Here is a 22,692-nt window from a genome sequence, read left to right on the forward strand (position 1 = left end):
AGACAGGGAGGCAGTACTATCTGTCCCTACATCACTTACAAGTTGAGACACGGAGGCAGTATTATCTTTCTCTACATCACTTACAGATAGACACAGGGAGGCAGTACTATCTTTCCCTGCATCACTTACAGGTAGAGACAGGGAGGCAGTACTATCTGTCCCTACATCACTTACAGGTAGAGACAGGGAGACAGTACTATCTGTCCTTACATCACTTACAGGTAGAGACAGGGAAGAAGTACTAGCTTTCCCTACATCACTTACAGGTAGAGACAGGGAGGCAGTACTATCTGTCCCTACATCACTTACAGGTAGAGACAGGGAAGCAGTACTATCTGTCCCTACATCACTTACAGGTAGAGACAGGGAAGCAGTATTATTTTTCCCTACATCACTTACAGGTAGAGACAGGGAGGCAGTATTATATTTCCCTACATCACTTAGAGGTAGAGACAGGGAGGCAGTACTATCTGTCCCTACATCACTTACAAGTAGAGACAGGGAGGCAGTATTATCTTTCTCTACATCACTTACAGGTAGAGACAGGGAGGCAGTACTATCTTTCCCTACATCACTTACAGGTAGAGACAGGGAGGCAGTACTATCTTTCTCTACATCACTTACAGGTAGAGACAGGGAGGCAGTACTATCTTTCCCTACATCACTTACAGGTAGAGACAGGGAGGCAGTACTATCTTTCCCTACATCACTTACAGGTAGACACAGGGGGGCAGTACTATCTGTCCCTACATTACGCACAGGTAGAGACTGGGAGGCAGTATTATCTTTCCCTACATCACTTAGAGGTAGAGACAGGGAGGCAATACTATCTGTCCCTACATCACTTAGAGATAGAGACAGGGAGGCAGTAATATCTGTCCCTACATCACTTACAAGTAGAGACAGGGAGGCAGTACTATCTGTCCTTACATCACTTACAGGTAGAGACAGGGAGGCAGTACTATCTGTCCCTACATCACGTACAGGTAGAGACAGGGAGGCTGTATTATCTTTCCCTACATCACTTAGAGGTAGAGACAGGGAGGCAGTACTATCTGTCCTACATCATTTAGAGGTAGAGACAGGGAGGCAGTACTATCTGTCCCTACATCACTTACAAGTAGAGACAGGGAGGCAGTATTATCTTTCTCTACATCACTTACAGGTAGAGACAGGGAGGCAGTACTATCTTTCTCTACATCACTTACAGGTAGAGACAGGGAGGCAGTACCATCTTTCCCTACATCACTTACAGGTAGAGACAGGGAGGCAGTACTATCTTTCCCTACATCACTTACAGGTAGAGACAGGGAGGCAGTATTATCTTTCCCTACATCACTTACAGGTAGAGACAGGGAGGCAGTACTACCTGTCCCTACTTTACGTACAGGTAGAGACAGGGAGGCAGTATTATCTTTCCCTACATCACTTAGAGGTAGAGACAGGGAGGCAGTACTATCTGTCCCTACATCACTTAGAGGTAGAGACAGGGAGGCAGTACTATCTGTCCCTACATCACTTACAAGTAGAGGCAGGGAGGCAGTACTATCTTTCCCTACATCACTTACAGGTAGAGACAGGGAGGCAGTATTATTTTTCCCTACATCACGTACAGGTAGAGACAGGGAGGCAGTATTATCTGTCCCTACATCACTTACAGGTTGAGACAGGGAGGCAGTATTATCTTTCCCTACATCACTTACAGGTAGAGACAGGGAGGCAGTACTATCTGTCCTAACATCATTTACAGGTAGAGACAGGGAGGCAGTATTATCTTTCCATACATCACTTACAGGTAGTGACAGGGAGGCAGTACTATCTGTCCCTACATCATTTACAGGTAGAGACAGGGAGGCAGTATTATCTTTCTCTACATCACTTACAGGTAGAGACAGGGAGGCAGTACTATCTTTCCCTACATCACTTGCAGGTAGAGACAGGGAGGCAGTACTATCTTTCCCTACATCACTTACAGGTAGAGACAGGGAGGCAGTACTATCTTTCCTTACATCGCTTACAGGTAGAGAAAGGGAGGCAGTACTATCTGTCCTTACATCACTTACATGTAGAGACAGGGAGGCAGTACTATCTGTCCCTACATTACGTACAGGTAGAGACAGGGAGGCAGTATTATCTTTCTCTACATCACTTACAGGTAGAGACAGGGAGGCAGTACTATCTTTCCCTACATCACTTACAGGTAGAGACAGGGAGGCAGTACTATCTTTCCCTACATCACTTACAGGTAGAGACAGGGAGGCAGTATTATCTTTCCCTACATTACGTACAGGTAGAGACAGGGAGGCAGTACTATCTGTCCCTACATTACGTACAGGTAGAGACAGGGAGGCAGTATTATCTTTCCCTACATCACTTACAGGTAGAGACAGGGAGGCAGTACTATCTGTCCCTACATTACGTACAGGTAGAGACAGGGAGGCAGTATTATCTTTCCCTACATCACTTAGAGGTAGAGACAGGGAGGCAGTATTATCTTTCTCTACATCACTTACAGGTAGAGACAGGGAGGCAGTACTATCTTTCTCTACATCACTTACAGGTAGAGACAGGGAGGCAGTACTATCTGTCCCTACATCACTTACAGGTAGAGACAGGGAGGCAGTACTATCTTTCTCTACATCACTTACAGGTAGAGACAGGGAGGCAGTATTATCTGTCCCTACATCACTTAGAGGTAGAGACAGGGAAGCAGTACTATCTGTCCTTACATCACTTACAGGTAGAGACAGGGAAGCAGTACTATCTGTCCCTACATCACTTACAGGTAGAGACAGGGAGGCAGTACTATCTGTCCCTACATCATTCACAGGATGTCTAGTTTTTACAGCATAACCCCTAAAACCTGGGCATAGGTTTTCCCCCATTATTACTTCCATCCCACACAAATCTGATTGTAATTATTCTTTTACCGGTTCTCCGGTCTCAGATAATCGGAATATTATCGAGCCCAGGTTACTTAACAATCTGCATTAAACTCCTAGTGACAGAAGATTTCAGGTTAATTCTCAAGTGACCTCAGTAAAACCGTGAGCCGAGATCTCCAGGAGCAAAAATGAGCAGCGACAAAACTGTGCACATCAAAAATTCAATTATAAGGAGCGAGGAAGAGAGTGACAGAAACCATCTGGACTGCGGGATTAATGAATAAAATGTCCGTGAAATGTTCATGTTCCGATCATTAACTATGAGGCGCACATTTCTCCCTGTCCTCATACATCGCACAAGAAGTCAATCAGTGAGCTCCTTCTGTCACTGCTCCAGAGTGTAGAAGGTTTTAGTGGGATAGTGAGAAGTCGTAGAGGACCCCCTCCTGGAAATCAAAGAATCACCATTCAAATTTGTTGTGATGTTCCTCTGTTGTTCCTGTTGGAAATGTTTCCTGAGTTTCCGATATTGTCCAATCAGTGCTTACACTGTCCCATGGCACCGGAACACCACTGAACGACAAGGGTAATAGTTTCACCAAGTTGTCAATTTATTTATACTTTTCCAGGAAGAATAATAGAGGAACAGAATACTGAGAAAATTGAGAAAAGTTACAATTAAGCTAAGATTAAATGACAGATTGCTGCAACCATTGCTTAGACTCAATGTTCTTGGGGTTAAGAAGTTACTGATACTTTTCAACTGTTTTGCTACTTTTTCCCCCACTCTACAGCAACTGAAAGATTACCAAGGATTACTGTGGGATCTATCCAGAAGCATATGGACACCTTTTTTGTTACTTAATTGCAAGTATTTTTGGCTAAAGGTTATTTATTCCATTAGGTTTCCTTCTGTGTTTTAGACTGTGTGGCTTCTGCAGCCTCTATGTATCACAGCACATAGCAGGCTGCAGAATGAGTAATCAGTTAATCAGTCAGTGAGCTTGTCTGACATCAGGATCTTATCTCTTTTGAAATGGTCACAGTGTGAACGTGCTCTTACCCTTTGCACGTATACCAGTTTATAATCCAGCTCAGTTTTTTTTTGTTTTGCTCTTATCTCTCTTCACCTGAAATACGACCACATCAAATGTCATCTTTCATTTGATTCATCACAAATTTGACCAGGAGATTGTTCAGAAGAGCGGTAAGGCAAGACTCGGAGTCGGAACACGCTCACTTATGGATTCACTGTTGACTCATTCTGCATTATGCTATGCACTGTGATACACAGAGGATGTAGAAGTTAAATTATCCAAAATGCCTAATGAAATCCAATTGCAAAAATACTATGTAGCCAAAAATACATGCATTAAAGGGGTTGTCCAATGTCTAAATATTGATGGATAGGATATCAATATCGGAGCACCTGGCACCCCCACAATCAACTATTGGCAGACCCTGGGTGACCAGATGCACAGTGTACATTGCCAGAACGGCACAGCGTCGTTCCCTGTATAGTGGCCGTTCTTTGGTACTGCAGGTGAAGGTAAAAACAAAAAAAGTCTTGTGAAAGTGTATGGCCAGTTATAATCTGAGATGAATCAGTTTTATCCATTTTCTTCTCACCTGGATATATTGATAACCTGTGGAGGAACTAAATGTCCCAGCATGCCCAGGTGGACATGCCGTAGTGTGGATGGCTTTACATCTCTTTGCTGCCATCGATCTCTCGCGGCTGTCTCTTCGCTATTCCCTTACGTCCCACAGACTGAAGCAAACCCCAGTGACCGTCCGTCCCCGATAATCACGGCTCTTCGGTATATTTACTGTGACGGCTGCTATCAATCACCGACGACAGGGTATAAACAACCTACAAGACCGCGCAGCCCTACAGAATACATAATGGGCTCTTAGCGGCAGAGGGTGGGGGCGACGGACCCCTCTATGTCTCACTCTGATAAGTAATGGAGAATTTACATTAAAAATCATCCCCCCACCCCCATAGGGGTCCATATGAGGCCGGAAATGTCTTGTAAATATTTCTAATAGCTCTCAATGCCAATCTGGTGCTTGTAAAGCTGGCAGATTATTGTATTAGAAAAAGTGTAGCCAGAAAGTGAGACTAACAGACCCCATGCACATTAGATAAGCGTTGGACGACCTCCATCCCATCGTTTTGTTGGAACCGACCCGCCATCTAATGTGTATGGGGTCTCCAGGGTAAGTAGGATCAACCTTTTTTGAATTCTTTTAGCTTATGGTTCCCGTACGACTTCCCCATAAACATGAACATGTGTTTTCTATGGGGAGAGTGGAGTAAGCCCCTGCCGGACCCCCTCTAGGGGTATCTCCAGTACTTGGTACTCACCATTTTCGCAATGCTTTCCGGTATACCCTGCCAGACAGGCGCACTTATAGGATCCAGTTTTCTCCACAATGCATGTCCCATCGTGAAAACATGGAGAAGAGGAACATCCTAAAATCCATACAACAGCAGCAATCAATTCGGATCTAGGAAGCTGAGATATGGGGCGCTATTTGCTCAGTCTTAGGTTACCAGTGATTCACTATTGTTACAATATATCTACTATAAATAATACACATTCTATGTGTCTCCAAGGTAACAGACTATAAACAAACATTGTGTAGTCTGATCCCACTGCAGGCATATTCCCTTATTGTTATCCAGAGCACATTATTCTGCATGGCAGCTGCATACAAAATACGGCCAACAATAAATAATCAGGTCTTTCTTCCAATAAATGAACATTGCTTGTGTGCTCTGAATATTCGGCTTCACGCTGTTGTTCGCACTTCCCGATGAGTCATTTACACATTTGTTATGCCGCGATAATGATGTTACCATTTATAACCCATATGCAGCCATATACTTCTTGAGTTACAGAGGAGGAGGGGGGGGGGTCCCTGTTCAGGCAAAATGGACACCTGAGCATTTTATGCATACTCCACTAATTTCAATAAATTGTGTGTAATACTTCACTTGTCCTCTGGGGGCGCTGCAGGGAAATTACGAATAGATTACAGCTGATCGCTGCAGGTCACAGAAGTGGGATACTCTGTGATCGACCATTCTTTAAAGGCTACTTTTAACCCCCAAAAAATGTTATCTGACCAGGACACCCCCTTTAAGTTGTATTGGTGGGAGGGGCCAGATATATATTTAAAAACAGTAAAACTTCTACCTGTAACTTCTTTAAAAGTAGCATAAAATCCATCAAAGTTTTTCGACCCATCCGAGTGGAAAAGGAGGTGCAGAGAGTTTCCGGAGCTGCGGATGGCCAGTGGTCGCTCATTCCCGCAGAAGCGCTTGATGATTTTAGCATCCACGTTGTCGCCGTCTCGGACTTCCACGTAATCGTACTGACACATGTAATCAAACTCCAGACTTATCATTGCAAACCTATATAGAAACAAAGAGCCAAGTCAGGGGTCATCAACAATTGTAATATGGAAAATTTTAGGCAGCCATATATTTAAAGGGGTTGTCCAGGATTAGAAAAAACATGGCCTCTTTCCTCCAAAAACAGCACCACACCTGTCCACAGGTTGTGCATGGTACTGCAGCGCTGTCACGTTCACTTCAAAAGGAGCCAATGTGCAACACCAGACCCAACCCATAGACAGGTGTGGTGCTGCTTCTCAAAGAAAGTAGCCATTTTGAATCCGTGCACAACTCCTTTAAGAGTAGTTACTAATAGGCTTATAACATGTGAAAATAACCATCAATCCGGCCATACACAAGAAAACTGTTGACCAAACTGTAATACTGCTCTGGAAGCAACTTACCTCCTGCAGTAACTAAGGATCAGGCATGCTGAAATCCAACATGGCCAATCCTTCTTCTCCGTCAGTTCTGCAATCATAGAAAGGTCAGGCGGTCTACATACATATTAGATTGTCATCAAATCCAGCCAAAATTAGTTGATTCAAATGACTTTTATTTAATGCATATGACAAGCTTTTCCTAAATGAGGACATTTATGCCACGCCCCGGGTTTGCAGTCTCTAGAACGTCTCCTGCCTTCCTGCGGCTTCCAATACCTCTGCTACCTGTCTAAGGTCTCCCGGATGTCTATGTTCTGCCTGCGGCTTCCAGTATCTCTGTTACCTGTTCCTGGTCTTCCAGGACTGCTGCTACCTGTCTGTGGTCTCCAGGATGTCTCTTGTTTTCATGCGGCTTCCAGTACCTCTGCTACCTGTCTGCAGACTCCTGGATGTCTCCGGTCTGTCTGCGTCTTCCTGTACCTCTGCTACCTGTCTGTGGTCTCTCAGACGTCTCTGGTCTGCTTGTGGCTTCCAGAGCCTCTTCTTCCTGTTCCTAGTCCTCCAGGACCTCTGCTACCTGTGTGCGGTCTCCTGGATGTGTCCATTCTGTCTGCGTCATGTAGTACCTCTGCTACCTGTCTGTGGTTTCCAAGATGTCTCTGGTCTGCCTGCAGCTTCAAGTACTTCTGCTTCTTGTTCCTGGTCCTCCAGGACCTCTGCTACATGTCTGCAGTCTCCTGGACGTCTCCATTCTGTCTGCGTCTTCCAGTACCTCTTCTACCTGGCTGCGGTCTCCTGGACGTCTCCATTCTGGCTGCGGCTTCCAGTACCACTACTACCTGTTCCTGGTCTTCCAGGACCTATGCTACCTGTCTGTGGTCTCCAGGATGTCCCTTGTTTGCCTGCAGCTTCCACTACCTCTGCTACAAGTCTGCGGTCTCCTGGACATCTCCAGTCTGTCTGTGTCTTCCTGTACCTCTGCTACCTGTCTATGGTGTCCCAGATGTCTCTGGTCTGCTTGCGGCTTCCAGAGCCTCTTCTTCCTGTTCCTGGTCCTCCAGGACCTCTGCTACCTGTGTACGGTCTCCTGGATGTGTCCATTGTGTTTGCGTCTTCCAGTACCTCTGCTACCTGTCTGTGGTCTTCCAGACGTCTCTGGACTGCCTGCAGCTTCCAGTACCTCTGCTTCTTGTTCCTGGTCCTCCAGGACCTCTGCTACATGTCTGCGGTCTCCTGGACGTCTCCATTCTGTCTGCATCTTCCAGTACCTCTTCTACCTGGCTGCGGTCTCCTGGACGTCTCCATTCTGGCTGCGGCTTCCAGTACCACTACTACCTGTTCCTGGTCTTCCAGGACCTATGCTACCTGTCTGTGGTCTCCAGGATGTCCCTTGTTTGCCAGCGGCTTCCAGTACATCTGATACCTGTCTGCAGTCTCCTGGACATCTCTGATCTGCCTGCGGCTTCCAGTACCTCTGCTACCTGTCTGCAGTCTCCTGGACATCTTCGGTCTGCCTGCGGCTTCCAGTACCTTTGCTACAAGGTTCTGGTCTTCCAGACCTTTGCTACCTGTCTACGGTCTCCTGGACATCTACGGTCTGTCTGCGTCTTCCAGTACCTCTGCTACATGTCTTTGGTCCCCCAGATGTCTCTGGTCTGCCTGCGGCTTCCAGACCTCTGCTACATGTCTGCAGTCTCCAGGATTTCTCCTGTCTGTTTATGGCTTCCAGTACCTCTATGGAGGCAGAGGACAGACAGGAATCCTTCAGTCCCCCTAAAGTGATAAAAAGATGGATAATTAGGAGAGGTGAAAGATTCATATCTGTTCTTTGCCACGACTAGGGGGAGCTCAAGATCTTACTGCATACAGTTGATACATTAAACTCTATAATAAAACAGAATGCAGTGATCGCCCCCTAGTGGCAGCTTTAGTGAGAATTTTGGGGTTCTATGGTAGAAAAACTGAGGTTCATGTATCAGTCCACTTTTGGTTGTAGACACAGAAAGGTTAGAAATAAGCCCCAGATCTTGGGAGAATGGATGGGTGAACTGACAAGGACATGTCTCCACTGGGCATAAAAAATCCAGTTAATCTGAATTTCATTACCGATATTGCGTTTTAATAAAAGTGAGATCCCGTCAGTGCGGAATGGACCCGGGGACCTGATTGTGAATTCATTTCTCATCTCGTATCTCCGTGTCTCATCCCGGGCTGCTGGCATGTTATTAATCTGTACCCAGGGTGCCACATATTAACAGATGATTCAGCAGGGAGCAGGGCCGCTCAATAATTCATACTGGTCACCATTAACACTATGTGCAGCTACTTGGGAGATGTCTAATTAATAGCAGCAAGACGAAGGCAAGGAAAGTACAGCAATAAGACCGTAATGATGAGGAGTCCGCAGCTAACCCTTTCTCTGCTGATATGAAGAGTATGAGGCTGATCTGAAGGGTCCTAATACAGAGGGAGTTCTCATATGTGATGGTTTATACATAGATGTAGGATTAATATCAATTTAAAATTTTGACTTGCAATACCATGCCGGATCACAGGGAGTGCTGTCCCTAAGGAGTACAACACGCATTGCAATGCTTTAAGCGCCATCTAGAGGCAAAATTATTAAGTATTTACCGTTTCATACACAATTAGTGGAGTATACTCTATGATGCGCCCCCTGGGCCGTGGGATACTCGGCAGCCGGGCCTCTGGATGCCGGTGGGGGATATCACGGTGGCTGGCCCGGTCCATGGCCCAGGGCGGTCAACAAAAAGGGATATGATTTATAGGGGATTTATAGTAAGTTCGTGACGCCACCTGTGGAATGCGGCTAATGGGAGCCGCCGCTGCGGAGCAGTCCTCTGGAGCTGGTGTTACGGCAGCAGGGATGGTTTGGCTCGCCACAGGTAGAGCTAGCTCCAGGGCAGTGTAGGGGTAGATGGTGGATGCTGGTGAGAGACGGCAGGACGGTCCTGGAGGAAAGACGGACACTCACACGGGGGTAAGCTTCAGTAACTTTACTGGTGGTGATGCAGGCACGGTCCAGGGTATTCCGGGCGAAGGGTGCACTTTTGGACTCTCCCCAGTGAGCGGGTATAGGGCCTCCTGATCCGTTGCTTCCTCTTGCTAAGCTTCTGACCTGCCTGGAGCTAGGCCTAGCTTGATTACTGTCTCTCTCTTGCACCTGCTGACTTGGTGGTAGGGCCTTCCCTTGGAGATCACTCTCTCTGGACGCTGGGGCCTCCGTGACTCCTAGCCCTGGTACTGTAGTCAGTGTTTGGTAAATCTGGGACCTGTAGTCCTCCAGGTGTCCGGTGGTCTGTACTGGGTATAAAGGGACCCCGTAGTCGCAGACCCGGTGTCCGGTCTATATCTGGGGTGAGCCTGGTATGCTCCTCTGCCCCCTCGCTACTTCTTCCTTCTCCTCTCGCCTTCGGCCACACTCAGGGCCCTCAATAGGCTTCACCTCGTGCTGTAGGCCTTGGCTCACCTAAGCACAGCAGCCAGCGTGCTGCCTCTTCACTGCTCTCTGAGCGTCAGCACGCTCTCTCTCTGACTGAGAGACTAAAACTAACACTGAGCTGCCTGGCTCCACCCTCCCTATATATATCCCTGACGGGCTACCTCTGGTGGTCTGAGGTGGTAGGGTGGAGGTGTGTGAATGTGTGAGGGCCTCTTGTGGAGAAGTCCATCCATGCACTCTTTTGGGTTCTGTGGCACCAATGCGCAGCAGGGCGCCACATCCCCCACTAGTAAAACTCAGTACTCCTGGACTGAAGCATTTTTCTCAAAACAGGTTAAACAATAACATTTCTTCCCTTTATGGGAGGCACTTTTCTTGAACGTTACAGGTAACATTATTATTATTATTATTATTATTTATTATTATAGCGCCATTTATTCCATGGCGCTTTACATGTGATATTATAACATATATAAATATATATAAAACAATTTCAGAGTTTTTCAAGTAAATGGTGTCCATCTCACCGGTGAAAGAACATGAGGAACATGAGGGACCCGCCTGAAAACCCTCAACGTAGGCCCTGGGCGTGGCTACAGGGCATAGGTGATCCAGATGCTGGACCACGTCTTCGGCCACGCCAAACGGGTCTTTGTTCCGTGGTCACTTAAGGGGCACTCCAGGGAGTGCAACTATGTACGTGACAGCTTTTGGGCTGCTCACAGTCCTCAGCCACCAAGTCCTTTATATATATACCCTTACGGGTAACTAAATGCAATGAGAAGTGTCCATGTCACATAAATTGTCCATTAGCAAGGCAAAATACATCAATAAATAAATACATGAAATTATTACAAGAACACACCCTACGGGGTAACTATTTATACTGTCAGTGTTTCTCTATTTACTCCCTATACCTGACAGGGGTCTGGCCTTTTGTGCTACGCGATGATCTACGTAGTACTGGGATGCGTGTAGTATGGATGCTTGCGCTATTTTCCACTCTATCAGCTCTATGTGTTGGTGGACTGCAAGACTGCCTTAACCTCTCTACGGGACTGGCAAGTATACCATTGGCTGGGCCTTCTTGCTCTTCTTCAGCCGGTGATCCGTCTTCCGGGGATTCTTCTGGAGCAGGCTCTTCTGGGGCACTTACAGGTCTTACTTGCAGTGGAGGGTCTTCTGGATGTTGGTAGAAGTGTATCACAGGTATTATTACAGCTCCACCTAGTTGAGGCCAATCTGCCGGGAAATCTCCTAAGTCAGTATGGAGTACTTCTTCCTTAGGCTCCTCTGGTACGGTGAGAGGCACTCCCTACTTGGGCTTCAACAGACTTGGGCACAACTTCAGATGGTCTCTCGATACCGTTGCAGTTGTTCTTCCTCCGTCTTTGCTAATTAGACAGGTTTTCCTATTGTCGAATCTGGAATTCAACACAGTGTAAGGTTCTCTTTCCGACTGGTCGTCAAGTTTGTGGTTTCTCCTTTTTCGTTTTAGCACAACTTCTCCAGGTGTCAAGGGTTCTGCTGGTGCACTCTTGTTGTACTGTGCTTCCTGTTTGTCTCTCACCCTATTTAGACTGTGTTATGCACACGCCCGGACTGACTGGCATTTAGTGATTCAACTGTGCCATGAACCGGAGAGTGCCTGGAGGGGCGTAACTAAGTATCCACCCGATCCAATCAAGGTCACACGCAGGCTAACGACGCCGTGCACCAGGGAGGAACCGAGCAGAGGGACCAGGTGCTACTCCAGGTCAGACCCCGGACACGGCTGTGGACCCACACCGGGGAGTACAGGAACAGGCAGGTTAGGCTGGCACACAGACTGGTGGGTATAGGTAGGCACAGCTGGCGTACAGACGGGGAGGTACTGACAAGCACGGCTGGAGTGCAGACGGGGAGGTACTGGCAAGCTCGGCTGGAGTGCAGGCTGGATAGGGTCCAGTACAGACTGGGACTCAGGAACAGAACTGCAGATGCGGTAGACAAGCAGAGCAGAGAGGAACCGCTGGAGCGGTGGGCAAGACAGAGCAGAGAGATACCGCCGGAGCGGTGAGCAAGCAGAGCAGGGCGAGACCGCCGGAGCGGTGAGCAAGGCAGAGCAGAGAGGAACCGCCGGAGCGGTGAGCAAGGCAGAGCAGGCAGGAGCCGCCGGAGCGGTGAGCAAGGCGGAGCAGGCAGGAGCCGCCGGAGCGGTGAGCAAGGCAGAGCAGGCAGGAGCCGCCGGAGCGGTGAGCAAGGCAGAGCAGGGAGGAGCCGCCGGAGCGGTGAGCAAGGCAGAGCAGAGAGATACCGCCGGAGTGGTGAGCAAGCAGAGCAGGGCGAGACCGCCGGAGCGGTGAGCAAGGCAGAGCAGAGAGGAACCGCCGGAGCGGTGAGCAAGGCAGAGCAGGCAGGAGCCGCCGGAGCAGTGAGCAAGGCAGAGCAGGCAGGAGCCGCCGGAGCGGTGAGCAAGGCAGAGCAGGCAGGAGCCGCCGGAGCGGTGAGAAAGGCAAAGCAGGCAGGAGCCGCCGGAGCGGTGAGAAAGGCAAAGCAGGCAGGAGCCGCCGGAGCGGTGAGCAAGGCAGAGCAGGCAGGAGCCGCCGGAGCGGTAAGCAAGGCAGAGCAGAGATAAACCGCCGGAGCGGTGAGCAAAGGCAGAGCAGAGGGGACAAGGCTCTGCTCACACGGAACAGACCGGAAGGAAACGGCAGAACCAGATACACACAAGATACTTGCAATGAAGTAGCGAGTGGACTCCAAACTCACAAACGGAAGTACAGCGACAACGAGTAGGAGTTAGGTGCAGGTTCAGACTCTGCAAGAAAAGGGAAGGTACGGACATAAAGAAAAACAGGTAACAGGCTAGGAGAGTGTTCAGACAGGAACTGAGTGTTCAGACAGGAACTGACACGGCAGCGAGATACAGGAGCAAGTCTGGGTATGCGGCCCCCAGAATGGCGGATAAACAGGCTAGAAGACACAGATAACAGGTCTGGGTATGCGTCCCCCAGAAGGCGGGACGAACAGGCTAGGAGCGTGTTCAGACATGCCTGGGAATACTGCCTCCAGGAAGGCGGACAGGCAGGAAAAACAGAATGGGACCTGACACATCAGAGGCTAGTAGCTCTCTGAGGGTAAGAGTTGCACAGGCACCAGCTTCAAGGTGGAGCTGGTTTAAATATCCAGTGACAGACAGCAATAGGCTGAGGACGCATTAGGGGTGTGCCCACAGCATCTACAAAAAACAGGAAGTAACCGGGCCGCCGCCCTAAGCAGTCAGGACAGGGACAAGTAGACAGCATGAACAGAAGCCAGGCTGGCAGACTGGACTGAAGATTAAGTTTGCGATCTTGCATAGTGGGAGATGGTGCACTATGCAAGTACCCCACCAGGTATGTTACAGACTGTCTTCGACACAGGCCTGTACTCTCTTGTACTGCTCCTGTCGCGTCGTATCCCAGTCTTCAGTGGACATATCTGCTTCTGGCTCTACCACTCCAAGCTCCAGGTCCATGGGCAACTTTCCGGGTCTTGCTCTCATGAGGTACACTGGAGTACAATTGGTGGAACTCACAGGTATGTAATTGTACAGATCTACCAGGTCAGGTAGTCTGTCTGGCCACTGGTTTCTTTCTTCTAGAGGTAAGGTCTTCAACAGGTCGATGACTATGTTATTCATCTTTTCACATAACCCATTGGTTTGGGGGTGGTACGGTGTAGTCCGGATCTTTTTACACCCGTACAGATGGCAGAACTCCTTGAACAATTTGGCTTCAAAGACAGGGCCTTGATCCGTCAGAACCTGCTCCGCTTACCCATGGGGCCTTCAGAAGTACGCTTGAAACGTCTTTGCCGCAGTCTCTGCCGTCAGATCCTTGACGGGGGCGACCACCACAAACCGGGAATAATGATCCACCATGGTCAAGGCATACCTGTATCCTGACCTGCTGGGTGACAGCTTGACGTGATCCAAGGCAACGATCTCCAAAGGTCGAGTTGTCTTGATGGGCTGCAGGGGTGCCTTCTGGCTGCTGTAGTCTTTTCTTCTGAGGCTACAGGGTCCACAATCCCGGCAACATCTCTCTATGGAACTGCGCATTCCAACCCAATAAAACCGACCCTTCAGCAGGGTTTCTAGTTTCTTCCAGCCAAAGTTCCCCGCTTGATCGTGGTAGGCCTCCAACACCATCTGGATATCTGTCTTGGGCACTACTATCTGCCATACCATCTCATGGGTCCTGGGGTTGACATACCTTAGGCACAGCTTCTCTCTATAGATGAACAGCTGGCTTCTCTCATTCCACAGTTGCTTGGCTTGCAGAGGAGCGTCTTTCTCCAGGGAGGAACCTTCCTGGGTTATCAGTTCTTTAATACGGCTGACAACTGGGTCGCTGTCCTGGGTCTCCTTCCAACTGTGATGAGGTAACGGGTTTAGTGTCTTACCGCGATACCTCCTGGAGGTGCGCTGCTCGTGGACCATCCCATTTCTGTGGAAGGCAGGTAGCTCAATCTCCTCCAGGTCATCCACTTCTTCTTCAGTGTCCGACTTGTGAGGCATTCTGGATAGGGCATCGACGTTGGCGTTCTTGTGGCCTGCCCGGTACTTGATGGTGAACTGATAGTTTGACAGTCGGGCCATCCAACGCTGTTCCATGGCTCCCAACTTGGCTGTCTCTAGATGCGTCAAAGGGTTGTTGTCAGTATAGGCCGTGAATTTACTGGAGGCCAAGTAGTGCTTGAATCGTTCAGTGATGGCCCAGACCAAGGCCAGGAACTCCAACTTGAAGGAGCTATAGTTTTCCGGGTTTCCCTCGGTCGGACGAAGCTTCCTGCTAGCATAGGCGATCACCTTCTCCTTGCCATACTGCTTCTGACTCAACACAGCTCCTAGTCCCTCGTTGCTGGCATCAGTGTACAGCAGGAATGGTTTGCTGTAGTCAGGGTAGGCCAGGATTTCTTCGCCAGTCAGGATCTCTTTCATCACTGCAAAGGACTCAGCCTGTTCTTTACCCCACTGGAAGGGGGGGTTCTTGCCTCTGTTGGACTGTCCTACCAGGAGATCTTGCAAAGGCGCTTCCTTCTTGGTGTAGTCCTTTACAAATCTCCGGTAATACCCGACCAGTCCCAGGAACTGATGTACCTCCTTGAGATTCTTCGGTTCTGGCCATTTCTGGATGGCAGTGACCTTCTCCGGGTCTGGTGCTACTCCTTCTGGACTGACGATGTGCCCCAGGTACTGAACCTTCAGTTTGAGCAGGTGGCACTTGGAAGGCTTCAATTTCATCCCATACCGGGACAACGACTCAAATACCTCCGCCAGGTGCTTCAAATGGTCCTCATACGTCTTGGAGTACACTATCACGTCATCCAGGTATAACAGCACGGTCTCGAAGTTACGGTGTCCCAAACAGCACTCCATCAATCTCTGGAACGTTCCGGGGGCATTGCAGATTCCGAACGGCATACTGTTGAACTCGCAGAGTCCCATCGGGGTAATGATGGCCGTCTTCTCTCGGTCCTCCTCAGCAACTACTACTTGCCAGTACCCACTAGTGAGGTCAAGTGTAGAGAAGTAATTTGCAGACTTTAGTACAGCCAGGGATTCCTCTATACAGGGCAAAGGGTATGCATCCTTGTGTGTTATGCGATTTACCTGTCTGTAATCTACACACATCCTCATGCTTCCATCCTTTTTCCTGACTAGGACCAGGGGAGCTGCTCAGGGGCTACAGCTACCTCTTATTACCCCTGCCTTCCTCATGTCATGCAACATTTCCTTCGCTTTCTGGTAGTGTGCTGGTGGTATGGGCCTGTAACGTTCTTTGATGGGTGGATGGGTATATGGTGTTGTACCCCTTTAATCCTCCCGAAATCGAGTGGGTGTTTGCTGAATACTCCCTCGTGTTCCTGGACCACCCTGTGTACACCTTGTTTCAGATGGACAGGAGTGGCGTCAGTCCCAACATGGAGCTGTTGACACCAATCCCCCACCTGGGTTTCCGAGTCGTTATGCTCCACTCTGTCTGGTGAGGTTAAGGATTCCACTGTGTGGATAGCGTTGTTATTTACAGTGTACAATCTGGCAACAGTGGCGTATCGTGGTAATTTGACTTCATCCTCCCCACAATTTAGGAGACGTATGGGCACCCTCCCATTGCGTACATCCACTACCCCTCTGGCAGTCAAGAGTGTAGGTCTGTGCTCTGAGCTAATGGGCTCTACTACCGCCTGGTAGCTCCGTCCCTTGAGACCTATTGCTGCCCTACACCAAATCAGCATCTCACTCATTGGGGGAATCACAATGGGTACCGGGTCTGTCACCCGTACATTACCATTTTCACCACCTGTTAGCTTTACCTGTTGCTGGTACATAAGGGCTCGGATCTATTTCTGGAGCACCTTCCTCTGCCCTGGTTTGGCGGTGTCAGCAATCTGTTGGAGTAAGAACAACACTTCTCCCAAACAGTTACCGACAATATTAGTGCCAAGTATCATATACAAGTCTGTATCACCAGGATTAGTCTCTACTACAATTAGTCCCTGGTCCTTCAGTTCCACTCTTCACACCTTTACTGCCACATCCTTAACCCCGACTAGGTTAAGGGGAAGGCCATTGGAGGCATACACGGAAAGGTTTGGAGCTGGCGGGTGAAGTTCGTCTATGGACCAGAACCTTTTGCAGAGGACATCAGGCATGATGGTTACCTGAGATCCAGTGTCCAGCAGGGCAGGTGTCGCGATGCCATCCAGCACAATGGACAGGAAAGGTCTTCCTCCCACGAACCGATGGTACCAGCCTGATGGGCCTGGGTGGTCTACTAGTGGGTGTCGGCCCTCAGCTCCAGGGTTTGCTCGTTTAAAGGATAGTTCCGCGCTGTGTGGCCTGCCTTGTGGCAGCGGTAGCAGATGAATTCTCCTGGAGGGCGACGTTGGTCGTTGGTCCTCCCACGGGGTGGCGTTGTCCTCCTCTGGTGTGGCGTTGTCCTCCTACGGGGTGGCGTTGTCCTCCTACGAGGTGGCGTTGTCCTCCTTCTTCTCCTTAACCAGGGGACATCCTCAGGGCTATCGGCTAGCAGGATCCTTCCTTCTGTCTCGGGCTCCATCCGTAGCTGCAGGGCGCTCATGACAGTGGTTAGAGTGTTGCTTAACTGACACATTTCAGAGCACAGGCTGTCCAGCTCACTAGGGGGCGCTGCTTGCACCTTGGCTTCAGCGGTCAACGAGGGAACGGTGGACGCTGCGGGCACTGGGGTGGCCCCACCCTGGTAACCTTGGATAGGAGTATCTGTTGTTTCCAGGGGCTGCAGCCCCTTTATAGCCATGTCCTTAAGTGTCTCAAAGGTGGCATCTGGATGATCTAAGGCCCACCACCGTACAGTTCTGCTCTCCTCCTGAGACCTCAACCCCCGGATGAACTGTTCCGTCAGCATTTTATTTTCATTTTGTATGCTAGCTGGACTAACCTGTTTCAGGGCCCGCAGGGCTTCCTGTAAGCGCCAGGCGTAGTCCCGGACACTGTCCTCAGGTTTCTAGACACAGTGGTAGAACCTCATCCGGAGATCTGTCTCAGTGCGGTTTTCAAACACAGTTTGCAGTCTCTTAAAGATGATGGATACGGATTCCTGGTCTGCGGCTGGCCAGGTTTCAACTTCCCGCTCTGCTGCACCAGTCAATTGTCCTAGTACAACAGCGGCTCTCTGTTTGCCAGTCATAGAGTACATATCCAGCACACCGCATATTTTTCTCTTGAATCCGGACAGGGTGTCTGGTTTGCCGTTATACTGGTGGAGCCATTTCACTCCAGGGATGTACAGCAGGGCCATGGGTATCAACGGGGTCACAACCCCTGCTGGCGAAGCGGCCGCTCCGGCCTGTGCAGCGCCGGGCGCAAATTGGGCATCAGGAGCATTAACCGGTGCTCCGGCGGCTTGCTGGTCGTCGGCCATGGTTGCGCCCCCCTAGTGAACCGGAGCCTACATTCTTCACTTCTCATCCGGTAGGCCGCAGCTCCGCGGGCGACGGTCTTCTTCCAGGACCTTGCGTCACTCGCGTCTGACGTCAGAGCGTCCTCTGGGCTCCTTCCAGGACCTGACGCTTCCTGGTTCGACGTCAGGGACGGGGCGTGTCCTGGGCTTTACGCGCTTTCAGCGGTTACGCTTCTCCGATTCCTGCGGTTACGCCCCTCTTCTTCCCGCGCGGCGGCAGGAAAATGGCGGACAATGGCGGGAAATCTCGGGAATGGCGGGAAACCTTCACCACAGTGAGTATCACAGTCTTTTAAGGTGCACAGTACCCGGTGGCAAAGGGCACGCAATCCTGTTCGTGACGCCAAAGTTTGACGCGCCCCCTGGGCCGTGGGGTACTCGGCAGCCGGGCCTCTGGATGCCGGTGGGGGATATCACGGTATCTGGCCCAGTCCGTGGCCCAGGGCGGTCAACAAAAAGGGATATGATTTATAGGGGATTTATAGTAAGTTCGTGACGCCACCTGTGGAATGCGGCTAACGGGAGCCGCCGCTGCGGAGCAGTCCTCTGGAGCTGGTGTTACGGCAGCAGGGATGGTGTGGCTCTCCACAGGTAGAGCTAGCTCCAGGGCAGTGTAGGGGTAGATGGTGGATGCTGGTGAGAGACGGCAGGACGGTCCCGGAGGAAAGACGGACACTCACACGGGGGTAAGCTTCAGTACCTTTACTGGTGGTTGATGTAGGCACGGTCCAGGGTACTCCGGGCGAAGGGTGCACTTTTGGACTATCCCCAGTGAGCAGGTGTAGGGCCTCCTGATCCGTTACTTCCTCTTGCTAAGCTTCTAACCTGCCTGGAGCTAGGCCTAGCTTGATTACTGTCTCTCTCTTGCACCTGCTGACCTGGTGGCAGGGCCTTCTCTTGGAGATCACTCTCCCTGGACGCTGGGGCCTCCATGACTCCTAGCCCTGGTACTGTAGTCAGCGTTTGGTAAATCTGGGACCTGTAGTCCTCCAGGTGTCCGGTGGGCTGTACTGGGTATAAAGGGACCCCGTAGTCGCAGACCCGGTGTCCGGTCTATATCTGGGGTGAGCCTGGTATGCTCCTCTGCCCCCTCGCTACTTCTTCCTTCTCCTCTCGCCTTCGGCCACACTCAGGGCCCTCAATAGGCTTCACCTCGTGCTGTAGGCCTTGGCTCACCTAAGCACAGCAGCCAGCGTGCTGCCTCTTCACTGCTCTCTGAGCGTCAGCACGCTCTCTCTCTGACTGAGAGACTAAAACTAACACCGAGCTGCCTGGCTCTAACCCTCCCTATATATATCCCTGACGGGCTCCCTCTGGTGGTCTGAGGTGGTAGGGTGGAGGTGTGTGAATGTGTGAGGGCCTCTTGTGGAGAAGTCCATCCATGCACCCTTCTGGGTTCTGTGGCACTAATGAGCAGCAGGGCGCCACACTCTACACTTAGTAAAAATTAAGCCCTTTTAAGTTCTGCTTAACACCATTACACCCCTAAATACTGTAACTTGTAACACTATCTCATACTTGCCAATGGTCCTGATTATGCAGGGGGAGAACCGCAAAAGTGGTGTTATAGGGGTAAAATAAAACTACACTCAAAAGTGGGCATTTAAGGGTGTTTCCAGGTAGTTCTGGATGTGGCTTAAAGGGGCTGTCCAGTAACAACAAGTAATTGCCTATTCACTTTTTCCCCCATTAGAAGAGAGCTGCAGTGCACGTGCTCCATTCAATACATATGGTGCTGCGCTCAGCTTTTTCCAGCAACCCCATAGAGAATGAATCAGGCATCTGCACTGCCACTTCATTTTAACAGATTGACGTGGGTCCCGGCGGTCGGACCCCCATCGATTTATAAATTAACTTCACTGCATATCCCCTTTAAATGACGACTTTTCTCACTTTTTTGTTTGCAAACTTTGCATCACAAGTGGAAAATAAATGGCAATACGACCAATCTGAAATGGGCCCCCTTCTCCTGTGGGGCCCCAAAGTTGCGGCATGCCTTGTCCCTATGTTATGTACACCCTTGCTTTGGATATTTCATCTAGAAAGTGCGCCCCCTACAGGCAGAACCCATTATCATGCTGCTCCCCCATTCCAAACTGGGCACGAAGTGGAAGACTTGGTACGGAGACTCCGCCTGTAATGCGGCCCCAGCTCCTTCTTATAAATCGCAGCCTCCAGGATATTTCCTATTCATTATACTGGATTAATTACAGTGATTATTATATAAGTAGGTGTAATAGGATGATAACGCCGCGACTTCCCGCGGGATCCTGCCTGAGGCATTTACCCTCATTACCGTCATTATGGCTTAATGGAACACATAAAGGGCAATTTCCTACCATCCCCCAATCATCGCACCTATTTAATATTCACAGTAATATTTCTACTTGGAAACAGTTTTCCTGTTTTATCAGAATATATTAAAATACTATGCAAAATTCTGCTTACTGTCAGTGAATGGACACATCCCTGATTGCATTTATAGGGTGAATGCTACAAGGCTCGATTAATCATGATCAGACCTCCCACCCCGCAGGGGAAGCAGAGCGGTCACGAATCACAAGGCGACTTTATACAGAGCAACGTGGCTCCCTGGAGACATCACCGTGTGACTGAGCGCCGCACCTTCCATCACCTGGCTCCAATCCTGAGACAGGACTCAGTCACTTTCTCCTTAACTAAACCGATCGATTCCAAGCGTCAAACACAAGAGCAAAAAATACACTGTCCGGTTGTGTTATCACTGAAACCCAGCACTGTGCAGAGAGCAAGAGACGCAACAACGGGGAGTGCAGACTAAAGAGGGCTAGATACACTGACCTGATCCTGAGTTACATTCCGTATTATACTCCAGAGCTGCACTTACTATTCTGCTGGTACAGTCACTGTGTACATACATTACATTACTGATCCTGTACTTATCCTGAGTTACATCCTGTATTATACTCCAGAGCTGCACTCACTATTCTGCTGGTGCAGTCACTGTGTACATACATTACATTACTGATCCTGTACTGATCCTGAGTTACATCCTGTATTATACTCTAGAGCTGCACTCACTATTCTGCTGGTGCAGTCACTGTGTACATACATTACTGATCATGAGTTACATCCTGTATTATACTCTAGAGCTGCAGTCACTATTCTGCTGGTGCAGTCAATATGTACATACATTACATTACTTATCCTGTACTGATCCTGAGTTACATCCTGTATTATACTCCAGAGCTGCACTCACTATTCTGCTGGTGCAGTCACTGTGTATATACATTACTGATCCTGAGTTACATCCTGTATTATACTCCAGAGCTGACCTCACTATTCTGCTGGTGCAGTCACTGTGTACATACATTACATTACTGATCCTGTACTGATCCTGAGTTATATCCTGTATTATACTCCAGAGCTGCACTCACTATTCTGCTGGTGCAGTCACTGTGTACATACATTACATTACTGATCCTGAGTTACATCCTGTATTATACTCCAGAGCTGAACTCACTATTCTGCTGGTGCAGTCACTGTGTACATACATTACATTACTGATCCTGTACTGATCCTGAGTTATATCCTATATTATACTCCAGAGCTGCACTCACTATTCTGCTGGTGCAGTCACTGTGTACATACATTAAATTACTGATCCTGTACTGATCCTGAGTTACATTCCGTATTATACTCCAGAGCTGCACTCACTATTCTGCTGGTGGAGTCACTGTGTACATACATTACATTACTGATCCTGAGTTACATCCTGTATTATACTCCAGAGCTGCACTCACTATTCTGCTGGTGCAGTCACTGTGTACATATATTACATTACTGATCCTGTACTGATCCTGAGTTACATCCTGTATTATACTCTAGAGCTGCACTCACTATTCTGCTGGTGCAGTCACTGTGTACATACATTACTGATCCTGAGTTACATCCTGTATTATACTCCAGAGCTGACCTCACTATTCTGCTGGTGCAGTCACTGTGTACATACATTACATTACTGATCCTGTACTGATCCTGAGTTATATCCTGTATTATACTCCAGAGCTGCACTCACTATTCTGCTGGTGCAGTCACTGTGTACATACATTACATTACTGATCCTGAGTTACATCCTGTATTATACTCCAGAGCTGAACTCACTATTCTGCTGGTGCAGTCACTGTGTACATACATTACATTACTGATCCTGTACTGATCCTGAGTTATATCCTATATTATACTCCAGAGCTGCACTCACTATTCTGCTGGTGCAGTCACTGTGTACATACATTAAATTACTGATCCTGTACTGATCCTGAGTTACATTCCGTATTATACTCCAGAGCTGCACTCACTATTCTGCTGGTGGAGTCACTGTGTACATACATTACTGATCCTGAGTTACATCCTGTATTATACTCCAGAGCTGCACTCACTATTCTGCTGGTGCAGTCAATATGTACATACATTACATTACTTATCCTGTACTGATCCTGAGTTACATCCTGTATTATACTCTAGAGCTGCACTCACTATTCTGCTGCTGCAGTCACTGTGTATATACATTACTGATCCTGAGTTACATCCTGTATTATACTCCAGA

At 49.1% G+C, this 22,692-nt stretch overlaps 1 protein-coding gene across 1 annotated transcript in view; it reads right to left on the minus strand.

Moving 5' to 3' along the window:
- The window catches only part of PAMR1 (peptidase domain containing associated with muscle regeneration 1), a 117,229-nt gene that overhangs the window by 18,908 nt on the left and 75,629 nt on the right, over positions 1–22,692 (minus strand). The window contains exons 5-6 of the mRNA XM_073658136.1: positions 6,092–6,309; positions 5,257–5,364 (exon numbers count right to left, since the gene is read on the minus strand). Of these exons, the coding sequence (XP_073514237.1) occupies positions 5,257–5,364; positions 6,092–6,309 (326 nt within the window). The remainder of the gene's footprint in view (positions 1–5,256; positions 5,365–6,091; positions 6,310–22,692) is intronic.

Source organism: Phyllobates terribilis, unplaced genomic scaffold (assembly GCF_046119375.1).
Source record: "Phyllobates terribilis strain yellow unplaced genomic scaffold, ASM4611937v1 Scaffold_13__5_contigs__length_258822181, whole genome shotgun sequence".
In the NCBI taxonomy this organism is placed as follows: domain Eukaryota; kingdom Metazoa; phylum Chordata; class Amphibia; order Anura; family Dendrobatidae; genus Phyllobates; species Phyllobates terribilis.